Below are 19,644 nucleotides of genomic sequence, written 5' to 3'. Positions count from 1 at the left end.
GACAGAGACAGTATAGGACTAGTAGGACAGAGACAGTATAGGACTAGTAGGACGGACAGTATAGGACTAGTAGGACAGAGACAGTATAGGACTAGTAGGACAGAGACAGAATAGGACTAGTAGGACAGAGACAGTATAGGACTAGTAGGACAGAGACAGTATAGGACTAGTAGGACAGAGACAGTATAGGACTAGTAGGACAGAGACAGTATAGGACTGGTAGGACAGAGACAGAATAGGACTAGTAGGACAGAGAGAGTATAGGACTAGTAGGACAGAGACAGTATAGGACTAGTAGGACAGAGACAGAATAGGACTAGTAGGACAGAGACAGTATAGGACTAGTAGGACAGAGACAGTATAGGACTAGTAGGACAGAGACAGTATAGGACTAGTAGGACAGAGACAGTATAGGACTTCAAATCTGAGCTACAGTCGGTCAACAATAAGGTCAGGGATGATGACTCATCTTTACAAGTGGATAACATCATGGAGGTTGATGACTTGAGATTGAAAACACAAACTCAGTCCTTCTGCACTGGGCAATAGTGGACAAGACATATTAGAGCACGTTAGCCCCACTTCTCATCCATTAAGTCAACAGAGACCCAGACACTCACCACCACACTTTATTCCAGGTCCTGTCTATGTAAGGCGCGCCGGTATCAATCAATATTGTATTGACGCTACATGGCACAAAGTAAAACAGTGTCCTCTAAGTGTACAGAATGTGAGCAGAGAGCCAGGAAAGATTATATTGCTTCATCGGCATACTGATTCACCCCTGTCTGGGTGCTGGGAATCTGGGATGCACTGATGAAGACTCCATTCCTTAAGGTCAGAGCGGTGTGATCACACATTACCTCTGATGGATGAATGCAGCAAATCTCATCCTGGTGTCAGGTCAGGGCGTCACGGTGTCAGTCATGGAAGCGTCAACAAGACCTGATGTAGAGAATACTGTAGTACTAGTCTGTCGTACTAGTCTGTAGTACAAGTCTGTAGTACTAGTCTGTCCCAGGCTCTTCAATGAGTCTGTTATCTTAACCTTTGACTAAGGAAAATCAACTGTTGTAGAATGTATTATCGTCTGCAAGCAATTTAAATGCACCATATTTGGTTCAAAGAATAAAGGTTCAATTTAAAATCAAGAACATTTTAAAATCATAAATGTATAATGGTAAACAGCACAAACGGTCGACAATCGTAAACAGTTACTTTATACCCTCAATGTAGATATTTGGATTCAATTTATTCTTATGCAATACAGTTAATTGCAAAAAAAAGTCAAAAGTGAAATATAAAAAGGTAAGACAATTAATACAGCAGAATTATGAACGCCGGAAAGCCCACCTTGAGTACATGTCTTCAACAAAGTCATTGAACTAATCCTTCATTTTGTACACCACAGTATATACAAGTAATGAATGCATACCAGCCATAGTTCTGTTTAAATGTAACGACAACAAATGAATACACAGCATGACCAATTAAAACTAAAGAATGTGTGACGGTTGACCGGATTCCTCCTGCAAAATAAATACTATATGACCCGGTGTGATGACCTGAACAGGCATTTCCTGGTTTGGCTCCTATAACCCTGAGGAGTTAGCTGATTGGTGCACCGGTGGTGACAAGTTTGTAATAGGCCCCTTTGAGAGCCATGAGCTGGTCATGTGGTCCCTGTTCGATGACGAAGCCCCTGGACATAACGGCGATGATGTCAGAGTTCTGGATGGTGGAGAGACGGTGGGCGATGACGATGCAGGTTCGGCCCTCCCTCGCTTTATCCAGCGCCTCTTGCACCGTCTGTAACGCACGCACGCACGCACGCACACAAACACACACACACACACACACACACACACACACACACACACACACACACACACACACACACACACACACACACACACACACACACACACACACACACACACACACACACACACACACACACACACACACACACACACACACACACACACAAAGCTTTTAGCTGATTTCACAATCACCCATGACTCACCATGATTACTTGATTACTGCCTCTGCCCCATTCAGGCAAATTGCATGGTTGCCTCGCCTCGTACCGATTCTAAAGCTATTTGGAATTGAAAGATCTGTATAAATTGAATCTATCCTTATCAGGTTCAGGACTTCTTCTACTGCTTGTGGTGATGACAGGCGGTTGTCATGGAGACATTACCTTCTCGCTCTCCGTGTCCAGGGCTGAAGTGGCTTCGTCCAGTAGCAGGATCTTAGGGTCGCGGATGATCGCCCTGGCGATTGCTATGCGCTGCTTCTGTCCCCGAGAGAGCTGGGAGCCCTGGGAACCTACGTTGGTGTCGTATTTCTAAAGGGAGAAATTCAAACTTTAAAGACTACTGTGTCAGACAAAGGGCTACAGATGCAGGGTATACTGTGACAGAGTTTTTGTGACTAGAAGTTTGGCACAAAAACTGGACATTTGATTTGGATCTTAGTGTGCAGGTATCTTTGATAGAAACGAAGATGTTAGAGTAACTGGCCACAACTGATTTAAATGCCATATCTAAATCGTTGGCGTTTCCTTCCTAATGGTGCTACAAACTTGCAATTTTGTCTTGTTTTAAGTTAGTACACTGACAGTGTTGTTTTAAGTTAGTACACTGACAGTGTTGTTTTAAGTTAGTACACTGACTGTCTTGTTTTAAGTTAGTACACTGACAGTGTTGTTTTAAGTTAGTACACTGACAGTGTTGTTTTAAGATAGTACACTGACAGTGTTGTTTTAAGATAGTACACTGACAGTGTTGTTTTAAGTTAGTACACTGACAGTGTTGTTTTAAGTTAGTACACTGACAGTGTTGTTTTAAGTTAGTACACTGACAGTGTTGTTTTAAGATAGTACACTGACAGTGTTGTTTTAAGTTAGTACACTGACAGTGTTGTTTTAAGATAGTACACTGACAGTGTTGTTTTAAGTTAGTACACTGACAGTGTTGTTTTAAGATAGTACACTGACAGTGTTGTTTTAAGTTAGTACACTGACAGCAGCATTACCTCAGGTAGTGTCATGACAAAGTCGTGGAGCTGGGCTTTCTTGGATGCGGAGATGATGTCATTCATGCTGACTTCGCGCAGGTTGTCTCCGTACTTGATGTTGTCTCCGATGCTGCAGTCAAACAGAATGGGCTCCTGGGATACGATGCCGATTTTGGAGCGCAGGTACGAGACGTTGACCTGAGTCGAGTCATGGCCATCAATAATCTGCAATGCAACGTGGAAAATCCAGTCAACTTTCCTGTGAACTAATCCAGCTCCCAGGATACCCCCACCCTCCTACAGTCTTAATACCTCTAGAGACATATATGGGGATATTGCGTGCTGCTGAGAGAAACTGAGGACTCACCACTTTGCCCTGGTCGGGGTCATAGAATCTCTCCAGTAGCTGGACGCTGGTGCTCTTCCCACAGCCGCTGCTGCCCACGAAGGCCAGCGTCTGGCCGGGCTTTACCGACACGTTGAGGCCGTTCAGCACCTGGATGTCTGGCCGGGTCGGGTACGTGAACTTACAGTCAATGAACTCTAAGTTCCCTCTGAAATCAGGCTGGACGAGAGAGAGAGGGGGCGTGAGCGAGAGAGAGAGAGGGGACGTGAGCAAGAGAGAGAGAGTGAGTGCGTGTTTGTGTGTGCGTGCGCGGGTGACATGTACCCATTTGTCCCCCTCGTTGCTGTAGACGCGAATCTTTGGCACGCGGTCGAGGAGCTGGAAAAAACGGGCAGCTGAGATCTTGGCTTTGGCATAGTCTGGGGTGTAGGAAGAGGCTCTGCCCAGCGCTGTGCCACTGGTCACTATGGCTGAGATCACTCTGAACCAATCACAGAGAGACAATGGGGTTTAGTCAAGTTCATTAAAGAAATAAACAAAGGTGGTGGAGGTAGTAGAATACATATTGGACAATGTGATTTCATGGTCTGTTTATATTGTTGACAGGTATGCAGGTATGCAGGCAGACAGGCAGACAGTTTCTCTCACCTGAAGACCAGGCTGAAGTGGAGGCCCTCCTGGCGCACCAGGTACCCTCCAAACCTGTAGGAGGCGCTGTTGGCCATGAAGACGACACACTGGGCGAAGCCGTAGCAGGCGCCGTACACGTTGGCCTTCTGCTTGGCGGCCTGGTACGGAGCCTCCAGGTGAGCCTCGTACATCTCCACAAAGCGCTGTTCCTTCCCCAGCCCCGCGATGGTGCGGATGTTGTTCAGGGCCTCGCCAGAGATCTACAAAAGACACCACAGAGATGTCACAACCACCCACCACTACCACCTTGTAAGTCTAGAACAGGAAGTAGGAACTGTCTACAGTACAGGGACTACACGCATTATCTCTACCACACTGTAAGATAAGCTCTCCAGTGGGTCTACTGTGACGAGGTTTCAGGAAGCGCTCACCTGATGTCTATAACAGACAATACAATAGTTACAGGCTGAAATATCTTACAATATGACACAAGGGAAGTTCTGTGGTAGTGACTTTGCTTGAATGACCCTAACAGAAGCTTTCGAGACACATGTTGATAACGTATTGATAACTCATGTGAGAAGTTAGTGTACAGCCTTGCTTCAATGACAATTAACTTCCAGTCACAGTAGCACTATGTGACTCCAGCCTGTTACAAACAGCCCTGGCCAGTGAGTCGGTGGAGTGCGGTGGAGTACTGTAGCCTACCCGTCCTGCATCCTCCATGGCCTGTTTGTCCTGCTTGGCGAAGCCAGTGAGCATCTTAGCCTGGAAGCCTCCGGACAAAGCCAGGAATGGCAGGAAGCACAGGATGACCAGGCTGAGCTTCCAGCTGAAGTAGAAGGAAATGATGACGGCAACGCCAATGTTGGTCAGAGAGTTAACGATCATTCCGATCTGAGAGCCAGTGGCCTAGGAGAGAATGAGGGAGCGGTAATCAATCAATCAATTTGGGTTCGGAATAGGTTATTTACCCAGAATGCCAGACGGGTGAGGTTGTCTTTTGGGTCTGCTGCATTAGTTCCACAGCACTCCATTAAATCAAGTATTTGAAAGACACTAGTACTATTTGGTCTGGGGTCTGGTAACTGCCCTCTATGAGGACTATATGAGGTCCATACTGACCCCTTGGACCTGGGAGGCGTCAGTGGCCAGCCGTGTGGTCAGAGCCCCGGGGCTGTTCCTGTGGTCATCAAACCAGCCCACCTCCTGACCCAACATAGCGTGGAAACCCATCCTCCTCAAGCGCCTTGTCAGCAGCTCCCCAGACTTAGAGAAGGCATAGCCCTGGGGGAGACACCGACACCATCACATCAGGTTAAGGGAAATGAATGACAATAAACACAGAGAAATAGGCTTCACTTGTCGCAGAGTTTAGAGAAGCAGGAGAAAGGATCCGGTTGATGTGAAGATTAAGAAAGGTGAACATAAAGGATGGGAGGGAGGGAGGGAGGGAGGGAGGGAGGGAGGGAGGGGAGGGAGGGAGGGAGGGAGGGAGGGAGGGAGGGAGGGAGGGAGGGAGGGAGGGAGGGAGGGAGGGAGGGAGGGAGGGAGGGAGGGAGGGAGGGAGGGGAGGGAGGGAGGGAGGGAGGGAGGGAGGGAGGGAGGGAGGGAGGGAGGGAGGGAGGGAGGGAGGGAGGGAGGGAGGGAGGGAGGGAGGGAGGGAGGGAGGGAGGGAGGGAGGGAGGGAGGGAGGGAGGGAGGGAAGGGAAGGGAAGGGAGGGAGGGACATGTACTTGGAGCATCTGGGTGATGAAGGAAGTCACTCCGACCAGCACAAAGAACATGCAGATGCCATTGATCTCCCTCCTCTGAGCCTCTGGGTCTGGTATGGAGAATGTCTACAGCAACACACACATACACTGATTAAGCTAATGAACCGATATTCAATGAAGACTGTCTTGGTCAATACTAGAGCCCTCCACCTTACCGCCAGAATCTGACTGAAGAGCAGAGAGTACACTGGGTTGACTCCTCCGTTGACAGCAGCTCCGATGGTTCCAAACAGCATGTAGGGCCATTCAGGGGCATTGTACTTCAGGATCCTGGTCACTGGAGCAGGCTCAACTTGCTCCTCCACCTCTTCCTCCTCCACAAAGGCACTCTGGACACATTAAGACATATATATATTCATACATGGACTATGGATACATGCATAACAAATGCACACATGTAAACTGTAGATTACCTGGAAAGAGTAAGTGGCAAGTAACCCCGTTTAACTCTGTTAAAAGTCCAACCTCTCTCTCTCTCTCTCTCTCTCTCTCTCTCTCTCTCTCTCTCTCTCTCTCTCTCTCTCTCTCTCTCTCTCTCTCTCTCTCTCTCTCTCTCTCTCTCTCTCTCTCTCTCTCTCTCTCTCTCTCTCTCTCTCTCTCTCTCTCTCTCTCTCTCTCTCTCTCACACACACACACACACACACACACACAAAAACACACAAAAACACACAAAAACACACAAAAACACACACAGACCTTGCCCGCGTCTGCCTGAGATATGAAGGATTCTGCTTCTGGAATGAGGTTGGACAGCTGTGAGCGGGTCCTCTTCCTGATAGAGGATCTGCACAACAACAGACAAGCACCAAGTCAATGCACTACCGAGATGCAAAAATAACACCGTCAGTAAGCATTCTGGCACAAAATGTCTGCCGTGCTTCACCCAGATGTGTGTCGGATTCACTGTAACCAGATATGAGTGAGGCCTTGTGAAATGGATGTGAAGTGCATCATGAGAGACGTAGTTCTACAGTACCTGAGACTGGCCCTGTAACTCCCGGCCCTGGATAAACTCTTCTGCTCTGGCTCGTCATTGCCCGCCACTGACACAGGCAAAAGGAAGGAGGTTATTATACAAAATGTTATAAGAAATGTTTTGTTAAAAGTGTTCCTGCACATTCATTTCTCTCTTAATACTTGTTATGTTGACAAAAGTGTGTGCAAGTCAACTTTAGAATTTTGTCAGAGGATGGGGATGCATTGATCTCATAGGGACCTACTCTGTCTGGCCTTCTGGTTGAGAGCCTTGTCTCCTTGGCTTTGTAGGGTGACCAGAGTGAAGTAAACACCCTTCCTCTCAAGCAGCTCATCATGCTTGCCCCTCTCCACCGCCCGCCCATGCTCGTAGCCCACGATCACGTCCGCGTTCTTAATGGTGGACAGGCGATGGGCTATGGAGATGGTGGTGCGGCCATTGCGTACCTTATAGGAGATAAACACGAGACCGTTATCCTACCTGGCTACTGTAAATATGGTTATTTTCATGGTTGTTTTTCTACCATTTGTCACGTACTTAGGTCTGATCATGTTGTATGAAAGATGATACAGGAACACAATCTATCATTACTATAATAAATTGATCCTAGCAGAGATACTTCCTGGTCACTTCCTGCTTTATTTAGGGAATAGGGTGCTATTTGGGATGCAACTCACTCACTTTGTCCAGTGCCTCCTGTACCACAGCCTCACTCTCATTGTCCAGAGCGGAGGTGGCCATGTCCAGCAGTAGGATCCGGGGGTTCCTGACCAAGGCCCGGGCGATGGCGATGCGCTGCTTCTGACCGCCGCTCATCTGACCTCCACCCTCTCCCACCAGCGTGTCAAATTTCTGTTTCACCAATCACAAGTCTTTATGTCATTGAACTGAAAGGCCATGTGACAGTAGATAGACAGTAGATGTTGAGTCAGTAATGTTGAACGTTTTTAAGCCTTTGAAAAACACTGGAGACAAAAGTCACAAATAAGTAGTCTGGGTTCCAGATCGGACTATCGTTGTCATGTTAGTGTAACAGTTTTCCTTCCGTCCCTCTCCTCGCCCCTGCCTGGGCTTGAACCAGGGACCCTCTGCCCACATCAACAACTGACACCCTCGAAGCATCGTTACCTATCGCTCCATAAAAGCCGCGAAACAACTACTTCAAGGTCTCCCCCAGCTAACTAGCTAGCCATTTCACACCGGTTACACTAGCCCTCAATCTATAGCGCGCTAAATGCTGTCAACCTCACCTGTGGTAGGTCCATGATAAAGTTGTAGGCATTAGCCTCCTTGGTGGCGTGGATGATGTCATCCAGGGTGACTCCGGTGCGACCGTAGCGGATGTTCTCGGCGATGGTTGTGGCAAACAGCACAGGCTCCTGCTCCACGACGCCCATCAACGAGCGTAGCCATTGGATGTTCAGGCCTCTGATGTCATGGCCATCCAAGGTCACCTGAGACAAGGCATGAACAAGGAGAAAGATAGAATGGGAGGGAGAAAAAAAGGGACATTTAAAATGTCTACACTGTTTCCTCTAAAGACTCTCTCAGTGATACACTTTAGTGGAGGTGCACTTTTGTACTGATAGAAGTAGTATTATTTTACTAATGTGTTACATCATGTTAAATATATGTCAGGGAAGATAACATACCATGCCCTCCTTGGGGTCATAGAAACGTTGGATGAGCTGCACGGCGGTACTCTTCCCAGCTCCACTGGGCCCCACAAAGGCGGTCGTCTCGCCAGAATTCACTGCTACACTCAGCTTGTCCAGGATCTGGCAAGACACAAAGCAAATTACAGACTGCATCTTTAAGGAAATATTCCACAATAATCAGATGCATGTCGTCGTTATAGGAAATACTAAGCCACAGTACCACGACTTCAGGTCTGGATGGGTAGTGAAAGGTGACGTTATGGAACTCAATGTCCCCTTTGACCTTGTCCAGTCTGTACCCTGCTTCTGAGAGGCAGTCGATGTCCGGCTCCTAGGCACAGTGACACAGCCAGACAAATGGCAGTGTTAACCACCAGGGCTGTGTAAAGTGAGCGTGTACACAGTATATTGAATGCTCAATGAAATTCTCCAACAATGTTGAGATTCCCACCCTGTCGATGGTCTCAAAGATGATGGTAGCAGCTCCTCTTCCTGCAGCAAATGCCTCCAGACATGGAGATGCCTGCCCTAAGTTCAGGGCTGCTATCAGCACACCAAAGAAAACCTGCGATGACAGACAAGACAGTGCACAGGACAGATGAGGTGATCATTATTTTTTAAGCTCTTACTGTTTATTATTCATTCATAAACCAAAGAAATTTGATTCACAGTCTATAGCTGAACTACATATGGATTCTTTATAAAGTATACCTTCATGGTCTTGGCCGTATGGTTACAAAATAGTACCTGTAACAGTGTTCCGGGGCTGTACTCCTGTGTGTCCACCACTAGGCTGGATCCGTACCAGAAGGCCAGGGCGTAACACAGGAAGATGATAAACCACATGTAGCCTGTGAAGAAGCCCATGATCAGGCCCTTCCTGATGCCCCAACGCTGAGCTGAGATCAGGTTCTTGTCATACCTGGGAGAGAGAGAAAGGGACAGAGGGTTAAAGATGCAATCCGGGATCTTAAGCACAACAAAACCGTAACATATCATACAAAATCCAACAAACAATTGTGATTTTTTTTGTTGCAGGATTGGAATTACACAATTGGATGACGTAGTACACAAAAAGCAGGGGCCCGTTTTGGCTCGTGAGCACTACTTTCAAAACTACTGGCTGAAATTATACAAAATTATACAAAAGTCCCTTTAAACTGGGATAGAGGCCCAGCACTCAATATAATATGTAAGGTGGTGCTACTAGTTGCCCCTTAAGGAGAAAACAATGAATGGAATTTAACAGTATATAGTGAGGTTGATCAAGGTAAAGAATGTCAAATCTGTCTGGCGAGTATTGGCACTTAGAAATTCAGCAAATAGCTAAAGGAGAAATTGTTAGGTCAGTTTCTGCCATGCTATTATATTACCTTTCCACTTCCTTTAGCTCTCCTCCGAAAGCAGCCACTGTTCTGATGGAGGTGAGCACCTCGTCGGCCACGGCTCCAGCCTTAGCATAGGCCTGCAGCTCCTGACCCGTCAGCTTGGCCACAAACTAGACGAGAGCAGAGGTGGTAAGTAGAAAGGTGCAGTCAGTACAGTACACTTACTAACTCCCACCTCAATGGAGCTCAATGAGAATCGACACATAGTAAATAAACAGTGTAAATTATAGGCCTAGTGTCACGACTTCCGCCGAAGTTGGCTCTCCTGCCTGTTCGGGCGGTGCTCGGCGGTCTTCGTCACCGTCCTACTAGCCACCATCGATCCCTTTTTCGTTTGTCTGTTGGTTTTGTCTTATTAGTTTCACCTGTGTGTATTTTAGTTTAATTGACGTCCCTATATGTAGTAGGTTGTCCCGCCCTTGTTTTGTGCGGGATTGTTTTGGGTTCATGTATTTTCGTTAGTACGTGGTGTGTTATTTGCTCCGATATATTTAATCCTGTGTTGGATTATTTCACCCTGTGTTTTTGGGTTGACCGTGTTTGGTTTTCGGAGAATAAACTATCGACTCACTATACCTGCTCTCTGCGCCTGATTCCACCCACCTTGTTTATACGTGACAGAATCCCGCACCACTAATGGAATCAGCAGGAGCAGCCGCGTCTCCTCTCCCATCGATGGAGGAGAGAGTCCTCCACCACACCAGCGTGCTTCATCGGATTGGTTCTGCAATGGACCAAATGATGGAGAGGATGGATCGATGGGAGAGGAGTGGTCTTCCCACATCATCACTAGCACCCCCTACTCCAGCACCTCCTGTTCCTGCGACCACATCTGGCTCCGGGGCTCTACGGTTGACACTCCCACGGGAGTATGACGGAACGGCGGCTGGGTGCCAGGGTTTCCTCCTTCAACTGGAACTATACCTGGCTACCGTGCGTCCTGCTCCCTCTGGAGAGGAGAGCGTGAGCGCCCTCGTCTCCTGCTTGACTGGGCGAGCCCTCGAGTGGGCCAACGCAGTATGGAATGGTCCGGACTCGGCGAGGGATAATTACCCAGAGTTCACCCGCCGATTCCGAGCTGTTTTTGACCATCCACCAGAGGGTCGGGCGGCGGGTGAACGGCTGTTCCACCTGCGGCAGGAGACGAGGAGCGCACAGGACTTTGCTCTGGAGTTCAGGACCTTGGCCGCAGGAGCAGGATGGAACGACAGGGCCTTGGTCGATCATTTCAGATGCAGTCTCAGGGAGGACGTCCGCAGGGAGCTGGCATGTCGGGACACCACCTGCACACTGGATGAGCTCATTGACTTGGCTATCCGTCTCGACAATCTGTTGGCTGCCCGCGGGCGTTCGGATCAGGCCCTGTCGTTTCCACTTCCCAGCCCTCCCGCCCCTATCCCTATGGAATTAGGGGGGGCAGCTTCGAGGGAGACCGGAGGAGGAGTGTCCTCCTGCACCAGTTGTGGTCGACGAGGGCACACGTCGGACCGGTGCTGGAGGAACTCGTCTGGGAGTCGGGAGGACAGGCGGAGCACTGCTCGATCACCCCAGGTGAGTAAGCACCAGACTCACCCAGAGCCTCCTGTCGGTCATGTGTATGTTTTGACTTCTTTCCCTGGGTTTTTTCCCTCTCTACAGCATAAGGCGCTAGTCGATTCAGGCGCAGCTGGGAATTTCATGGATCGTGGGCTTGCGTTAAGGCTAGGGATTCCCCTGGTGTCGGTAGACCAACCTTTCCCCGTGCACTCCTTAGATAGCCGACCATTAGGGTCAGGAGTGATTAGGGAGGCTACGGTGCCACTGGACATGGTAACGCAGGGGGATCATAAGGAGCAGATTAGTCTGTTCCTTATAGACTCACCTGCGTTTCCAGTGGTGTTGGGGGTTCCCTGGTTAGCTCAACACAACCCGGTGATTTCCTGGCGACAGGGGGCTCTTAAGGGGTGGTCAGAGGAGTGTTCAGGCAGGTGTAGAGGAGTTGCCGTTGGTGCGACTACGGTGGAGAGTCCAGACCAAGTTTCCACCGTGCGCATTCCCTCTGAATATGCCGATTTGGCTATCGCCTTCAGTAAAAGGAAGGCGACCCAATTACCACCTCATCGTCGAGAGGACTGCGTGATAAACCTTCTGGAGAACGCTGCACTTCCTAGGAGTCACGTGTATCCATTGTCCCAGGAGGAGACGGTAGCGATGGAAACATACGTTGCTGAATCGCTGAGACAGGGGTACATTCGGCCCTCCGCATCACCCGTCTCCTCAAGCTTCTTTTTTGTGAAGAAGAAGGATGGAGGTCTGCGTCCGTGCATTGATTATAGAGGTCTAAATTCCATCACAGTGGGGTTTAGTTACCCACTACCTCTCATCGCTACGGCGGTGGAATCATTTCACGGGGCGCGCTTCTTCACAAAACTGGACCTGAGGAGCGCGTATAATCTGGTGCGTATCCGGGGAGGAGATGAGTGGAAAACTGCATTTAGTACTACATCTGGTCATTATGAGTACCGCGTCATGCCATACGGGTTGAAGAATGCTCCAGCCGTCTTCCAATCCTTCGTAGACGAAATTCTCCGAGACCTGCTCGGGCAGGGAGTGGTAGTGTACATTGATGACATCTTGATCTATTCTGCCACACGCGCGGCGCATGTGTCTCTGGTGCGTAAGGTACTTGGGCGACTGCTGGAGCATGACCTGTATTGCAAGGCGGAGAAATGTGAGTTTTTCAAACAGTCCGTTTCCTTCCTGGGATATCGTATTTCCACCTCTGGGGTGGTGATGGAGGATGACCGCGTTACAGCCGTGCGTAATTGGCCGACTCCGACCACGGTGAAAGAGGTGCAGCGGTTTTTAGGGTTTGCCAATTACTACCGGAGGTTTATCCGGGGTTTTGGTCAGGTGGCTGCTCCCATCACCTCGCTGCTGAAGGGAGGACCGGTGCGCTTGCGCTGGTCAGCAGAGGCGGGCAGAGCATTCACTCGTTTGAAGGAGCTGTTCACCAATGCGCCGTGTTGGCGCATCCGGACCCCTCTTTAGCGTTCATAGTGGAGGTGGATGCGTCCGAGGCTGGGGTCGGAGCCGTGCTGTCCCAACGCTCGGGCGTGCCACCCAAGCTTCGCCCTTGTGCTTTCTTTTCGAGCAAGCTCAGCTCAGCGGAGCGAAACTATGATGTGGGGGACCGGGAGTTGTTAGCTGTAGTCAAGGCTCTGAAGGTGTGGAGACATTGGCTTGAGGGGGCTAAACACCCCTTTCTCATCTGGACTGACCATCGTAATCTCGAGTATATCCGGGCAGCGAAGAGACTAAATCCACGTCAGGCTAGATGGGCCATGTTTTTTACCAGGTTCCGGTTTACCCTCTCATACCGGCCAGGCTCCCAAAACACCAAGGCCGACGCGCTGTCCCGCCTCTATGATACCGAGGAGCGGCCCGTTGAGCCAACTCCCATCATTTCACCGTCATGTCTCGTGGCACCGGTGGTATGGGAGGTGGACGCGGAGATAGAGGAGGCCTCACGGTCAGAGCCGCCCCCCCCCCAACTGTCCAGTGGGAACTCAGTACGTACCGAGGGGGGTCCGGGACAAGCTGATTCGGTGGGCTCATACTCTCCCCTCCTCGGGTCATCCTGGCATCGAGAGGACAGTGCGGAGTTTGAGAGGGAGATACTGGTGGCCCACGCTAGCTAAAGACGTGAGATTTTATGTCTCCTCCTGCTCAGTGTGTGCTCAGAGCAAGGCTCCTCGGCACCTACCTAGAGGGAAATTACAACCCCTCCCCGTTCCACAACGGCCGTGGACACACTTATCGGTGGACTTTCTTACCGACCTTCCCCCGTCCCAAGGAAGTACTACGATCCTGGTCGTTGTGGATCGGTTTTCTAAGTCCTGTCGTCTCATCCCGTTGCCCGGTCTCCCTACGGCCCTGCAGACTGCTGAGGCCTTGTTTACCCATGTCTTCCGGCACTATGGGGTGCCTGAGGACATCGTTTCTGATCGGGGTCCCCAATTCACGTCCAGAGTATGGAGGGCGTTTATGGAGAGACTGGGGGTCTCGGTCAGCTTAACCTCAGGTTTTCACCCCGAGAGTAATGGGCAGGTGGAGCGCGTAAACCAAGAGGTGGGCAGGTTTCTGCGGTCCTATTGCCGGGACCGGCCTGGTGAGTGGGCAAGGTATGTTCCCTGGGCGGAACTAGCTCAGAACTCCCTACGCCACTCCTCAACTAACTTGTCTCCTTTTGAGTGTGTGTTAGGTTACCAGCCGGTCCTGGCCCCATGGCATCAGAGCCAGACCGAGGCTCCTGCGGTGGAGGAATGGGTACAGCGCTCCAAGGACACATGGAAAGCCGTTCAGGACTCACTACGGGTAGCGGGTGAACGGCAGAAGAGGAGCGCTGACCGGCACCGCAGTGAGGCCCCCGTGTTTGCACCGGGGGACAGGGTCTGGCTCTCGACCCGGAACCTGTCCCTCCGCCTGCCCTGTCGGAAGCTGGGGCCGCAGTGTGTGGGGCCGTTCAAAGTCCTGAGGAGAATAAACGAGGTGTGTTACAGGTTACAACTTCCAAGGTATTACCGTATTAACCCCTCGTTTCATGTGTCTCTCCTCAGGCCGGTGCCTGAGGTCCCTCCGCCCCCCCTGGACATCGAGGGGTCCCCGGCGTACACAGTTCGGGGCATTCTGGATTCGAGACGCCGGGTGGGGGGCCTACAGTACCTCGTGGACTGGGAGGGGTACGGTCCGGAGGAGAGATGCTGGGTTCCGGTGAGGGACATTTTGGACCCTTCTCTCCTGAGAGATTTCCACCGCCTCCACCCGGATCGCCCAGCACCTCGTCCTCCGGGTCGTCCTCGAGGACGGTGGCGGCGCGCTGCGGGAGCCGCGCGTCAGGGGGGGGGTACTGTCACGACTTCCGCCGAAGTTGGCTCTCCTGCCTGTTCGGGCGGTGCTCGGCGGTCGTCGTCACCGTCCTACTAGCCACCATCGATCCCTTTTTCGTTTGTCTGTTGGTTTTGTCTTATTAGTTTCACCTGTGTGTATTTTAGTTTAATTGACGTCCCTATATGTAGTAGGTTGTCCCGCCCTTGTTTTGTGCGGGATTGTTTTGGGTTCATGTATTTTCGTTAGTACGTGGTGTGTTATTTGCTCCGATATATTTAATCCTGTGTTGGATTATTTCACCCTGTGTTTTTGGGTTGACCGTGTTTGGTTTTCGGAGAATAAACTATCGACTCACTATACCTGCTCTCTGCGCCTGATTCCACCCACCTTGTTTATACGTGACACCTAGTCCTAATACTCATAAATGAGCTTTCCTTGTCGCCTTTAACTTTCATTGTCTCCTTTACTAAGTGACCACTAGTAAATTGCTTTCATCTATCCATTCCTAACAGAGTTAAACGGAGAGGAAGGAAGGAAAGGGACCGTTTCATTTTTTTGGGACAGGAAGTGACCACATTGATTGACGTTGACCATCCTACCAGAGCCATGAGGGCGGCCCCGACTCCAATTAGAGGGCTGGCTGCGATGATGACGAGCGTTAACTTCCATCCCTTCACAAAGCCCATCGCGAAACCGCACACGAAGGTGGTGAAGCGCTGGATAAAGATGCTCACTTGATCCGCAATGGCGTCATTGATCTTGTTGATGTCACTGTGAAATAGCGGAGCACACCACAGACAGAGACATGAGAGTCATTAGCGTTTTTCCAGGTCAGGTCAAATTCAAGAACAACTACAGATGTATATTCTTAATTTGGGCCAGTTTGCTAAAGCAGAAAAATAATCCTGCAGCAACAGGAAATGTGAATTATTATGTGGACCATAATTAATGGACATTTTTGTAGGAATTAATACATGTTTTGTTAGTGCAAATAAAGTCTAAAATTTCAACGCCCAACCAGGGAACAAAATGATTGGATCCGAGTACCCTTATACTTTATAGAACTGCAGAATTTCCCTAACAGTTCTTTTTAAAACTCAAATACACTACAAGTTTACATTTCCTGCTGTGCAGGAAAATTCTCAGCAACTAAAGAGGGATCAAATTAAGATCCTACATCTGTACTGGTCCTAAGCACGATAGGAAATGCAAATGTTCCCAGAACTTTTTCTATTCAAACCTAACAGGGGAATTTGGTCTGTGTTTTTCTCTTACTCTGACATGCGTGTGTTTAACTCTCCAGTCGAGTTGCAGTCGAACCAGCCGATCTCCATCCTCATCACCTTCCTGAAGTACATCTTTCTGATGATCTGGATCTGTCGCGCTGCAGACGTCACCCACAACGAGATCTAAAAGAGAAATAAGGCAGTCAAAGCCATCGAGATCTAGCGCTCTGTCATCAAACTGCTTGAACTCAGTATGTTGATGCCAACTATATACTTACTTGAAGGTATCCTAGCAAGAAAACTGCGGATCCAATGGCAACGTAATAGTAAGCAAAATTGGTCATCTCATACTCAATGTCCAGAAGCCTGAAAATGAGTGTCATACAGATGTAGGATCTTAATTTCAGGCAGTTTGCTCCAGCAGGAAAATAATCCTGCAGTTACAGGGAATGTGAATTATTATGTGGATTATAATGAATTGACATTTTTGTAGGGGTTGTTACATTTTTTGTAAGGGAAAATCAAGTCTGACATTTCAAAGTGGAATTATCATCAGAAGCTTTATTAAACCTTGAATACACTACAGCTTTTACATGTTATGCATCGCAGGAAAGTTTCCCTGCAAATTAAGAGTCTACATCTGTACACAAATTACAAAAGACAACAGCTTGAGACAACAAGAAGACCCTAACCTTACCCTAAAATACATAAAGAGACCATTTTCCCTGTGCCCATGACAGTAGGCTACTATAGTTGTCAAATAAAATACATCTTTCTATCCTTAATCCTTGATATAGAAATTCCATGTACAGCAACGTCCTACTCTTGTGTGCAGCAACAAATAGGACTTACCCGCATGTTAAATTCTTCATCTTATCAGTGTTATTGCTGTCCAGCCAGTCTGTCCATGCTGACTGGTTCTTCCACTGTATGGTGTTGTTGATACATTCCTTCCTGGGGTCCAGGAGCTCCTGTAACTCGATGTCGTACTCGATGAAGGTGTCGGTGAGCATCCCGAACACCAGCAGCATGAGAGGCTGGGCGGAACCGTGGAGGAAGGCACACACACTACCCCCCACCATCATCAGGGTCTCCCGGCATGTGGCGAAACGGAACTGCAAATACACACACACACACAACCAACCAATGGGTCAGTCATCACAACAGGTGTTCTGATAATCTGACCTACCATCTCAGAATGTACTACCTGGACAAAATATGCATGCTTTAATCACTGTAACCATGTAGATTTTAATATTGTCATTGCCACAACAAAGGCACCCCAATGGAACCTGCCTGTGTGTGATAAGTCTGGCCCATGATGCTCCATTCTCATATTGTACTACCATTCTTATACCCGTTTCTGAAGATTTCCAGTCCAGTTGTGGTTTAAAGTTCTTATGTACAAGAGTTATGAACCAGCTCTCCCACACATGAGATAAAATAAAAACGTCTTCATGTGACCTTCGCACTACACTACACAACACAACCGCACAGTGAATTCACTGAAGGAACCCTAGAGTTAGATACTGTTTTGTTTCATCTCTATGAAAAGAAACACAAATAAAATACTTTACCAGCTGAAAGAAGCCAATCCTGATAGCAGCTTCCTTCTTCTTGTTTGGAGACCTGGGACAATCACAGAGAAATTAGTCAAAGCCTAAAGGACATGAGGGGGAATAATGTAGGGGGAGAAGAGAGACTTACTTTGTGTCCTGTTTCGTGTTCCCCATCATCCTGCAGCAAAGAAAAAAAGAACATACTATTAATGTGACCTTGTTTTTATGTGTCACAATTCTGAGAAACATTATAAGAAATGGACTCCAGAGTGGCGCAGTGGTCTAAGGCACCGCATCTCAGTGTTAGAGGCGTCACTACAGACCCTGGTTCGATTCCAGGCTGTATCACAACCGATTGGGAGTCCCATAGTGTGGCGCACAATTGTCCCAGCATCGCCCGGGTTTGGCCAGGGAAGGCCATCATTGTAAATAAGAATTTGTTCTTAATTGACTTGCCTAGTTAAATAAAGGTTAAATTAAAAAAATCCATAAACTTATTTTGTTTAATGTATCAATTTTACCAACATGAACACAAACCACACAGAATATAAGTCATGACAAGTGTTTGTTTTTTTAATCTGAGGAAGATGCACTTACATGTATGCGTCGTTCGGTTCTGTAATAAAGAGATGATAAAGAAATATTATACTTTTCAAAAGCACTGTTTATGTCAGGAAAAGGACATCAAAATGATGCATTGAACATAATCATATTTATGCAGGTGTACCTTCATCAAAACCATTGTTTTCTTCTCCCAGCTTTTTGATGCTCTGTAATTTCACTGATCCAGCAGGCATCCTGGACTGTCTACAATACATTTATAAGAGGAAAGATATATAATAAAAATGAATTACAAAGCCAAAATACATCCCATTTGAAATGTATTGTATTATCACTGAGATACCTACCAACTTGTTGTTTCCCAAATCCAATAAAAAACAACGTATCTCCTCTTTGCACTAAAATCCTTTTGGAATCTGCTTCTTTACATTATAGTCGATCCAATTGTACAGTACACTACTGGTCTCCAGTCCGTACTAAGACGTGCTGCCGAGTCCACCTGACAGCTTGGTGCCACCACTGTGTGTTTGTAGAGATGGTAGGTGGTCACTGATAGTAGGTAAAGAGTAGACTGATAGGGTGACTGTGGGCTGGAAGAGGCTGAGGCCCTCTGCACCACGTACTTATTGAACAAACAAGCCAGGTCCAGGCTGGAACTTGGGGTCATACGATCGTGTTTAGAGGTAAGTGTCCTGTCGGTTCGCACTGCCCAAGGGGGCGATGACCCAGCTATGCAAAGAGTAGGAGAGAGCATGGTACAAAAAACAATCCAAACTACATAGCTCTCCTTGCAATGAAAAGGAATCAGGTCAAATCATTTGCATATCAGGGTTTTACACTACAATTGCACACACGGTGATGTGTGTTTTTCATACTTTCGACCATAAATTAGGGCTAAATGGATGTTATGAGAATGTCAGATTATCATTTTCAAGAATACATAACAAGTCATGATATTAAGCCACAATCACCATCACAATCTGAGTTACGCCTACTTTTGTTCTAGGATTTTTTTTTAAGTGATCAAAGACCATGGCAAAATATATAAGACATCCATCGATGATTGGGCTCAGTGTTACACATTCATCATATCACATTGATTACTTCTAAAGATATTACGGTTTATCGACCCTTCTGCATGTAAACACAAACCGTGTGTGAAGACAGAATACTTTCCAAGAGTTGAAGCTAAGTCAAACAACTTCCAGGTCATCACCCTCAGGGCTGCTGTCCTCTTCAGTCCTAAACAAGCCAATATGATCTGTCTGAAATTATGGTCATACATTTCTGTTTCATTTGCATTTTAGCAGTCTTGTCATAACAGGTTTTCTCCTAACTGGGATGTTTTACCTTAACACTGTTGCTTTTATTTGCGTTCATGGGGTTGGGAAGCCATTACTAACGAGCAACAACACTTCCAATTTGAGACCACAACCTTATTCAAGGAGTAGTACTTTAACTCAAACCAATTTTCCTTTTTGTTTGTGAATTGCAACTGTAAATGGTATGTTTTCTCTCACCATTGGGAAGCAGGTGAATAGACCTGTGACACAGTGCTTGTGAAGGCTACTGACAGGTGAGGGAAAGGTTCTGGAAACATGCTTGTGAAACATGCCCAAATAAGCGAACAGT

General features: G+C 48.0%; 1 protein-coding gene across 1 annotated transcript; it reads right to left on the bottom strand.

Annotated features, from left to right (window-relative positions):
* Positions 1-1,231: 1,231 nt before the first annotated feature.
* Positions 1,232-19,275, bottom strand: LOC139412986 (bile salt export pump-like). Its single transcript, XM_071159923.1, has 29 exons — positions 18,360-19,275; positions 18,179-18,258; positions 18,049-18,067; positions 17,600-17,629; positions 17,470-17,521; positions 16,745-17,007; positions 16,171-16,258; positions 15,942-16,075; positions 15,266-15,437; positions 9,783-9,907; positions 9,157-9,331; positions 8,861-8,974; positions 8,630-8,740; positions 8,404-8,529; positions 8,002-8,205; positions 7,433-7,603; positions 6,996-7,197; positions 6,752-6,818; positions 6,472-6,559; positions 5,931-6,104; positions 5,737-5,841; positions 5,126-5,287; positions 4,709-4,912; positions 4,019-4,260; positions 3,695-3,851; positions 3,392-3,589; positions 3,043-3,249; positions 2,207-2,353; positions 1,232-1,809 (listed from the first exon to the last, which is right to left on the bottom strand). Exons 2-29 carry the CDS (start codon positions 18,246-18,248, stop codon positions 1,609-1,611), a joined length of 4,008 nt encoding a protein of 1,335 aa, XP_071016024.1. The 5' UTR covers positions 18,249-18,258; positions 18,360-19,275; the 3' UTR covers positions 1,232-1,608.
* Positions 19,276-19,644: the final 369 nt, after the last annotated feature.

The sequence above is a fragment of the Oncorhynchus clarkii genome, chromosome 7, assembly GCF_045791955.1.
Source record: "Oncorhynchus clarkii lewisi isolate Uvic-CL-2024 chromosome 7, UVic_Ocla_1.0, whole genome shotgun sequence".
Classification (NCBI taxonomy): Eukaryota; Metazoa; Chordata; class Actinopteri; order Salmoniformes; family Salmonidae; genus Oncorhynchus; species Oncorhynchus clarkii.
The sequence above is the reverse complement of the archived record's forward strand: the minus strand, read 5'-3'. Positions and strand labels throughout refer to the sequence as shown.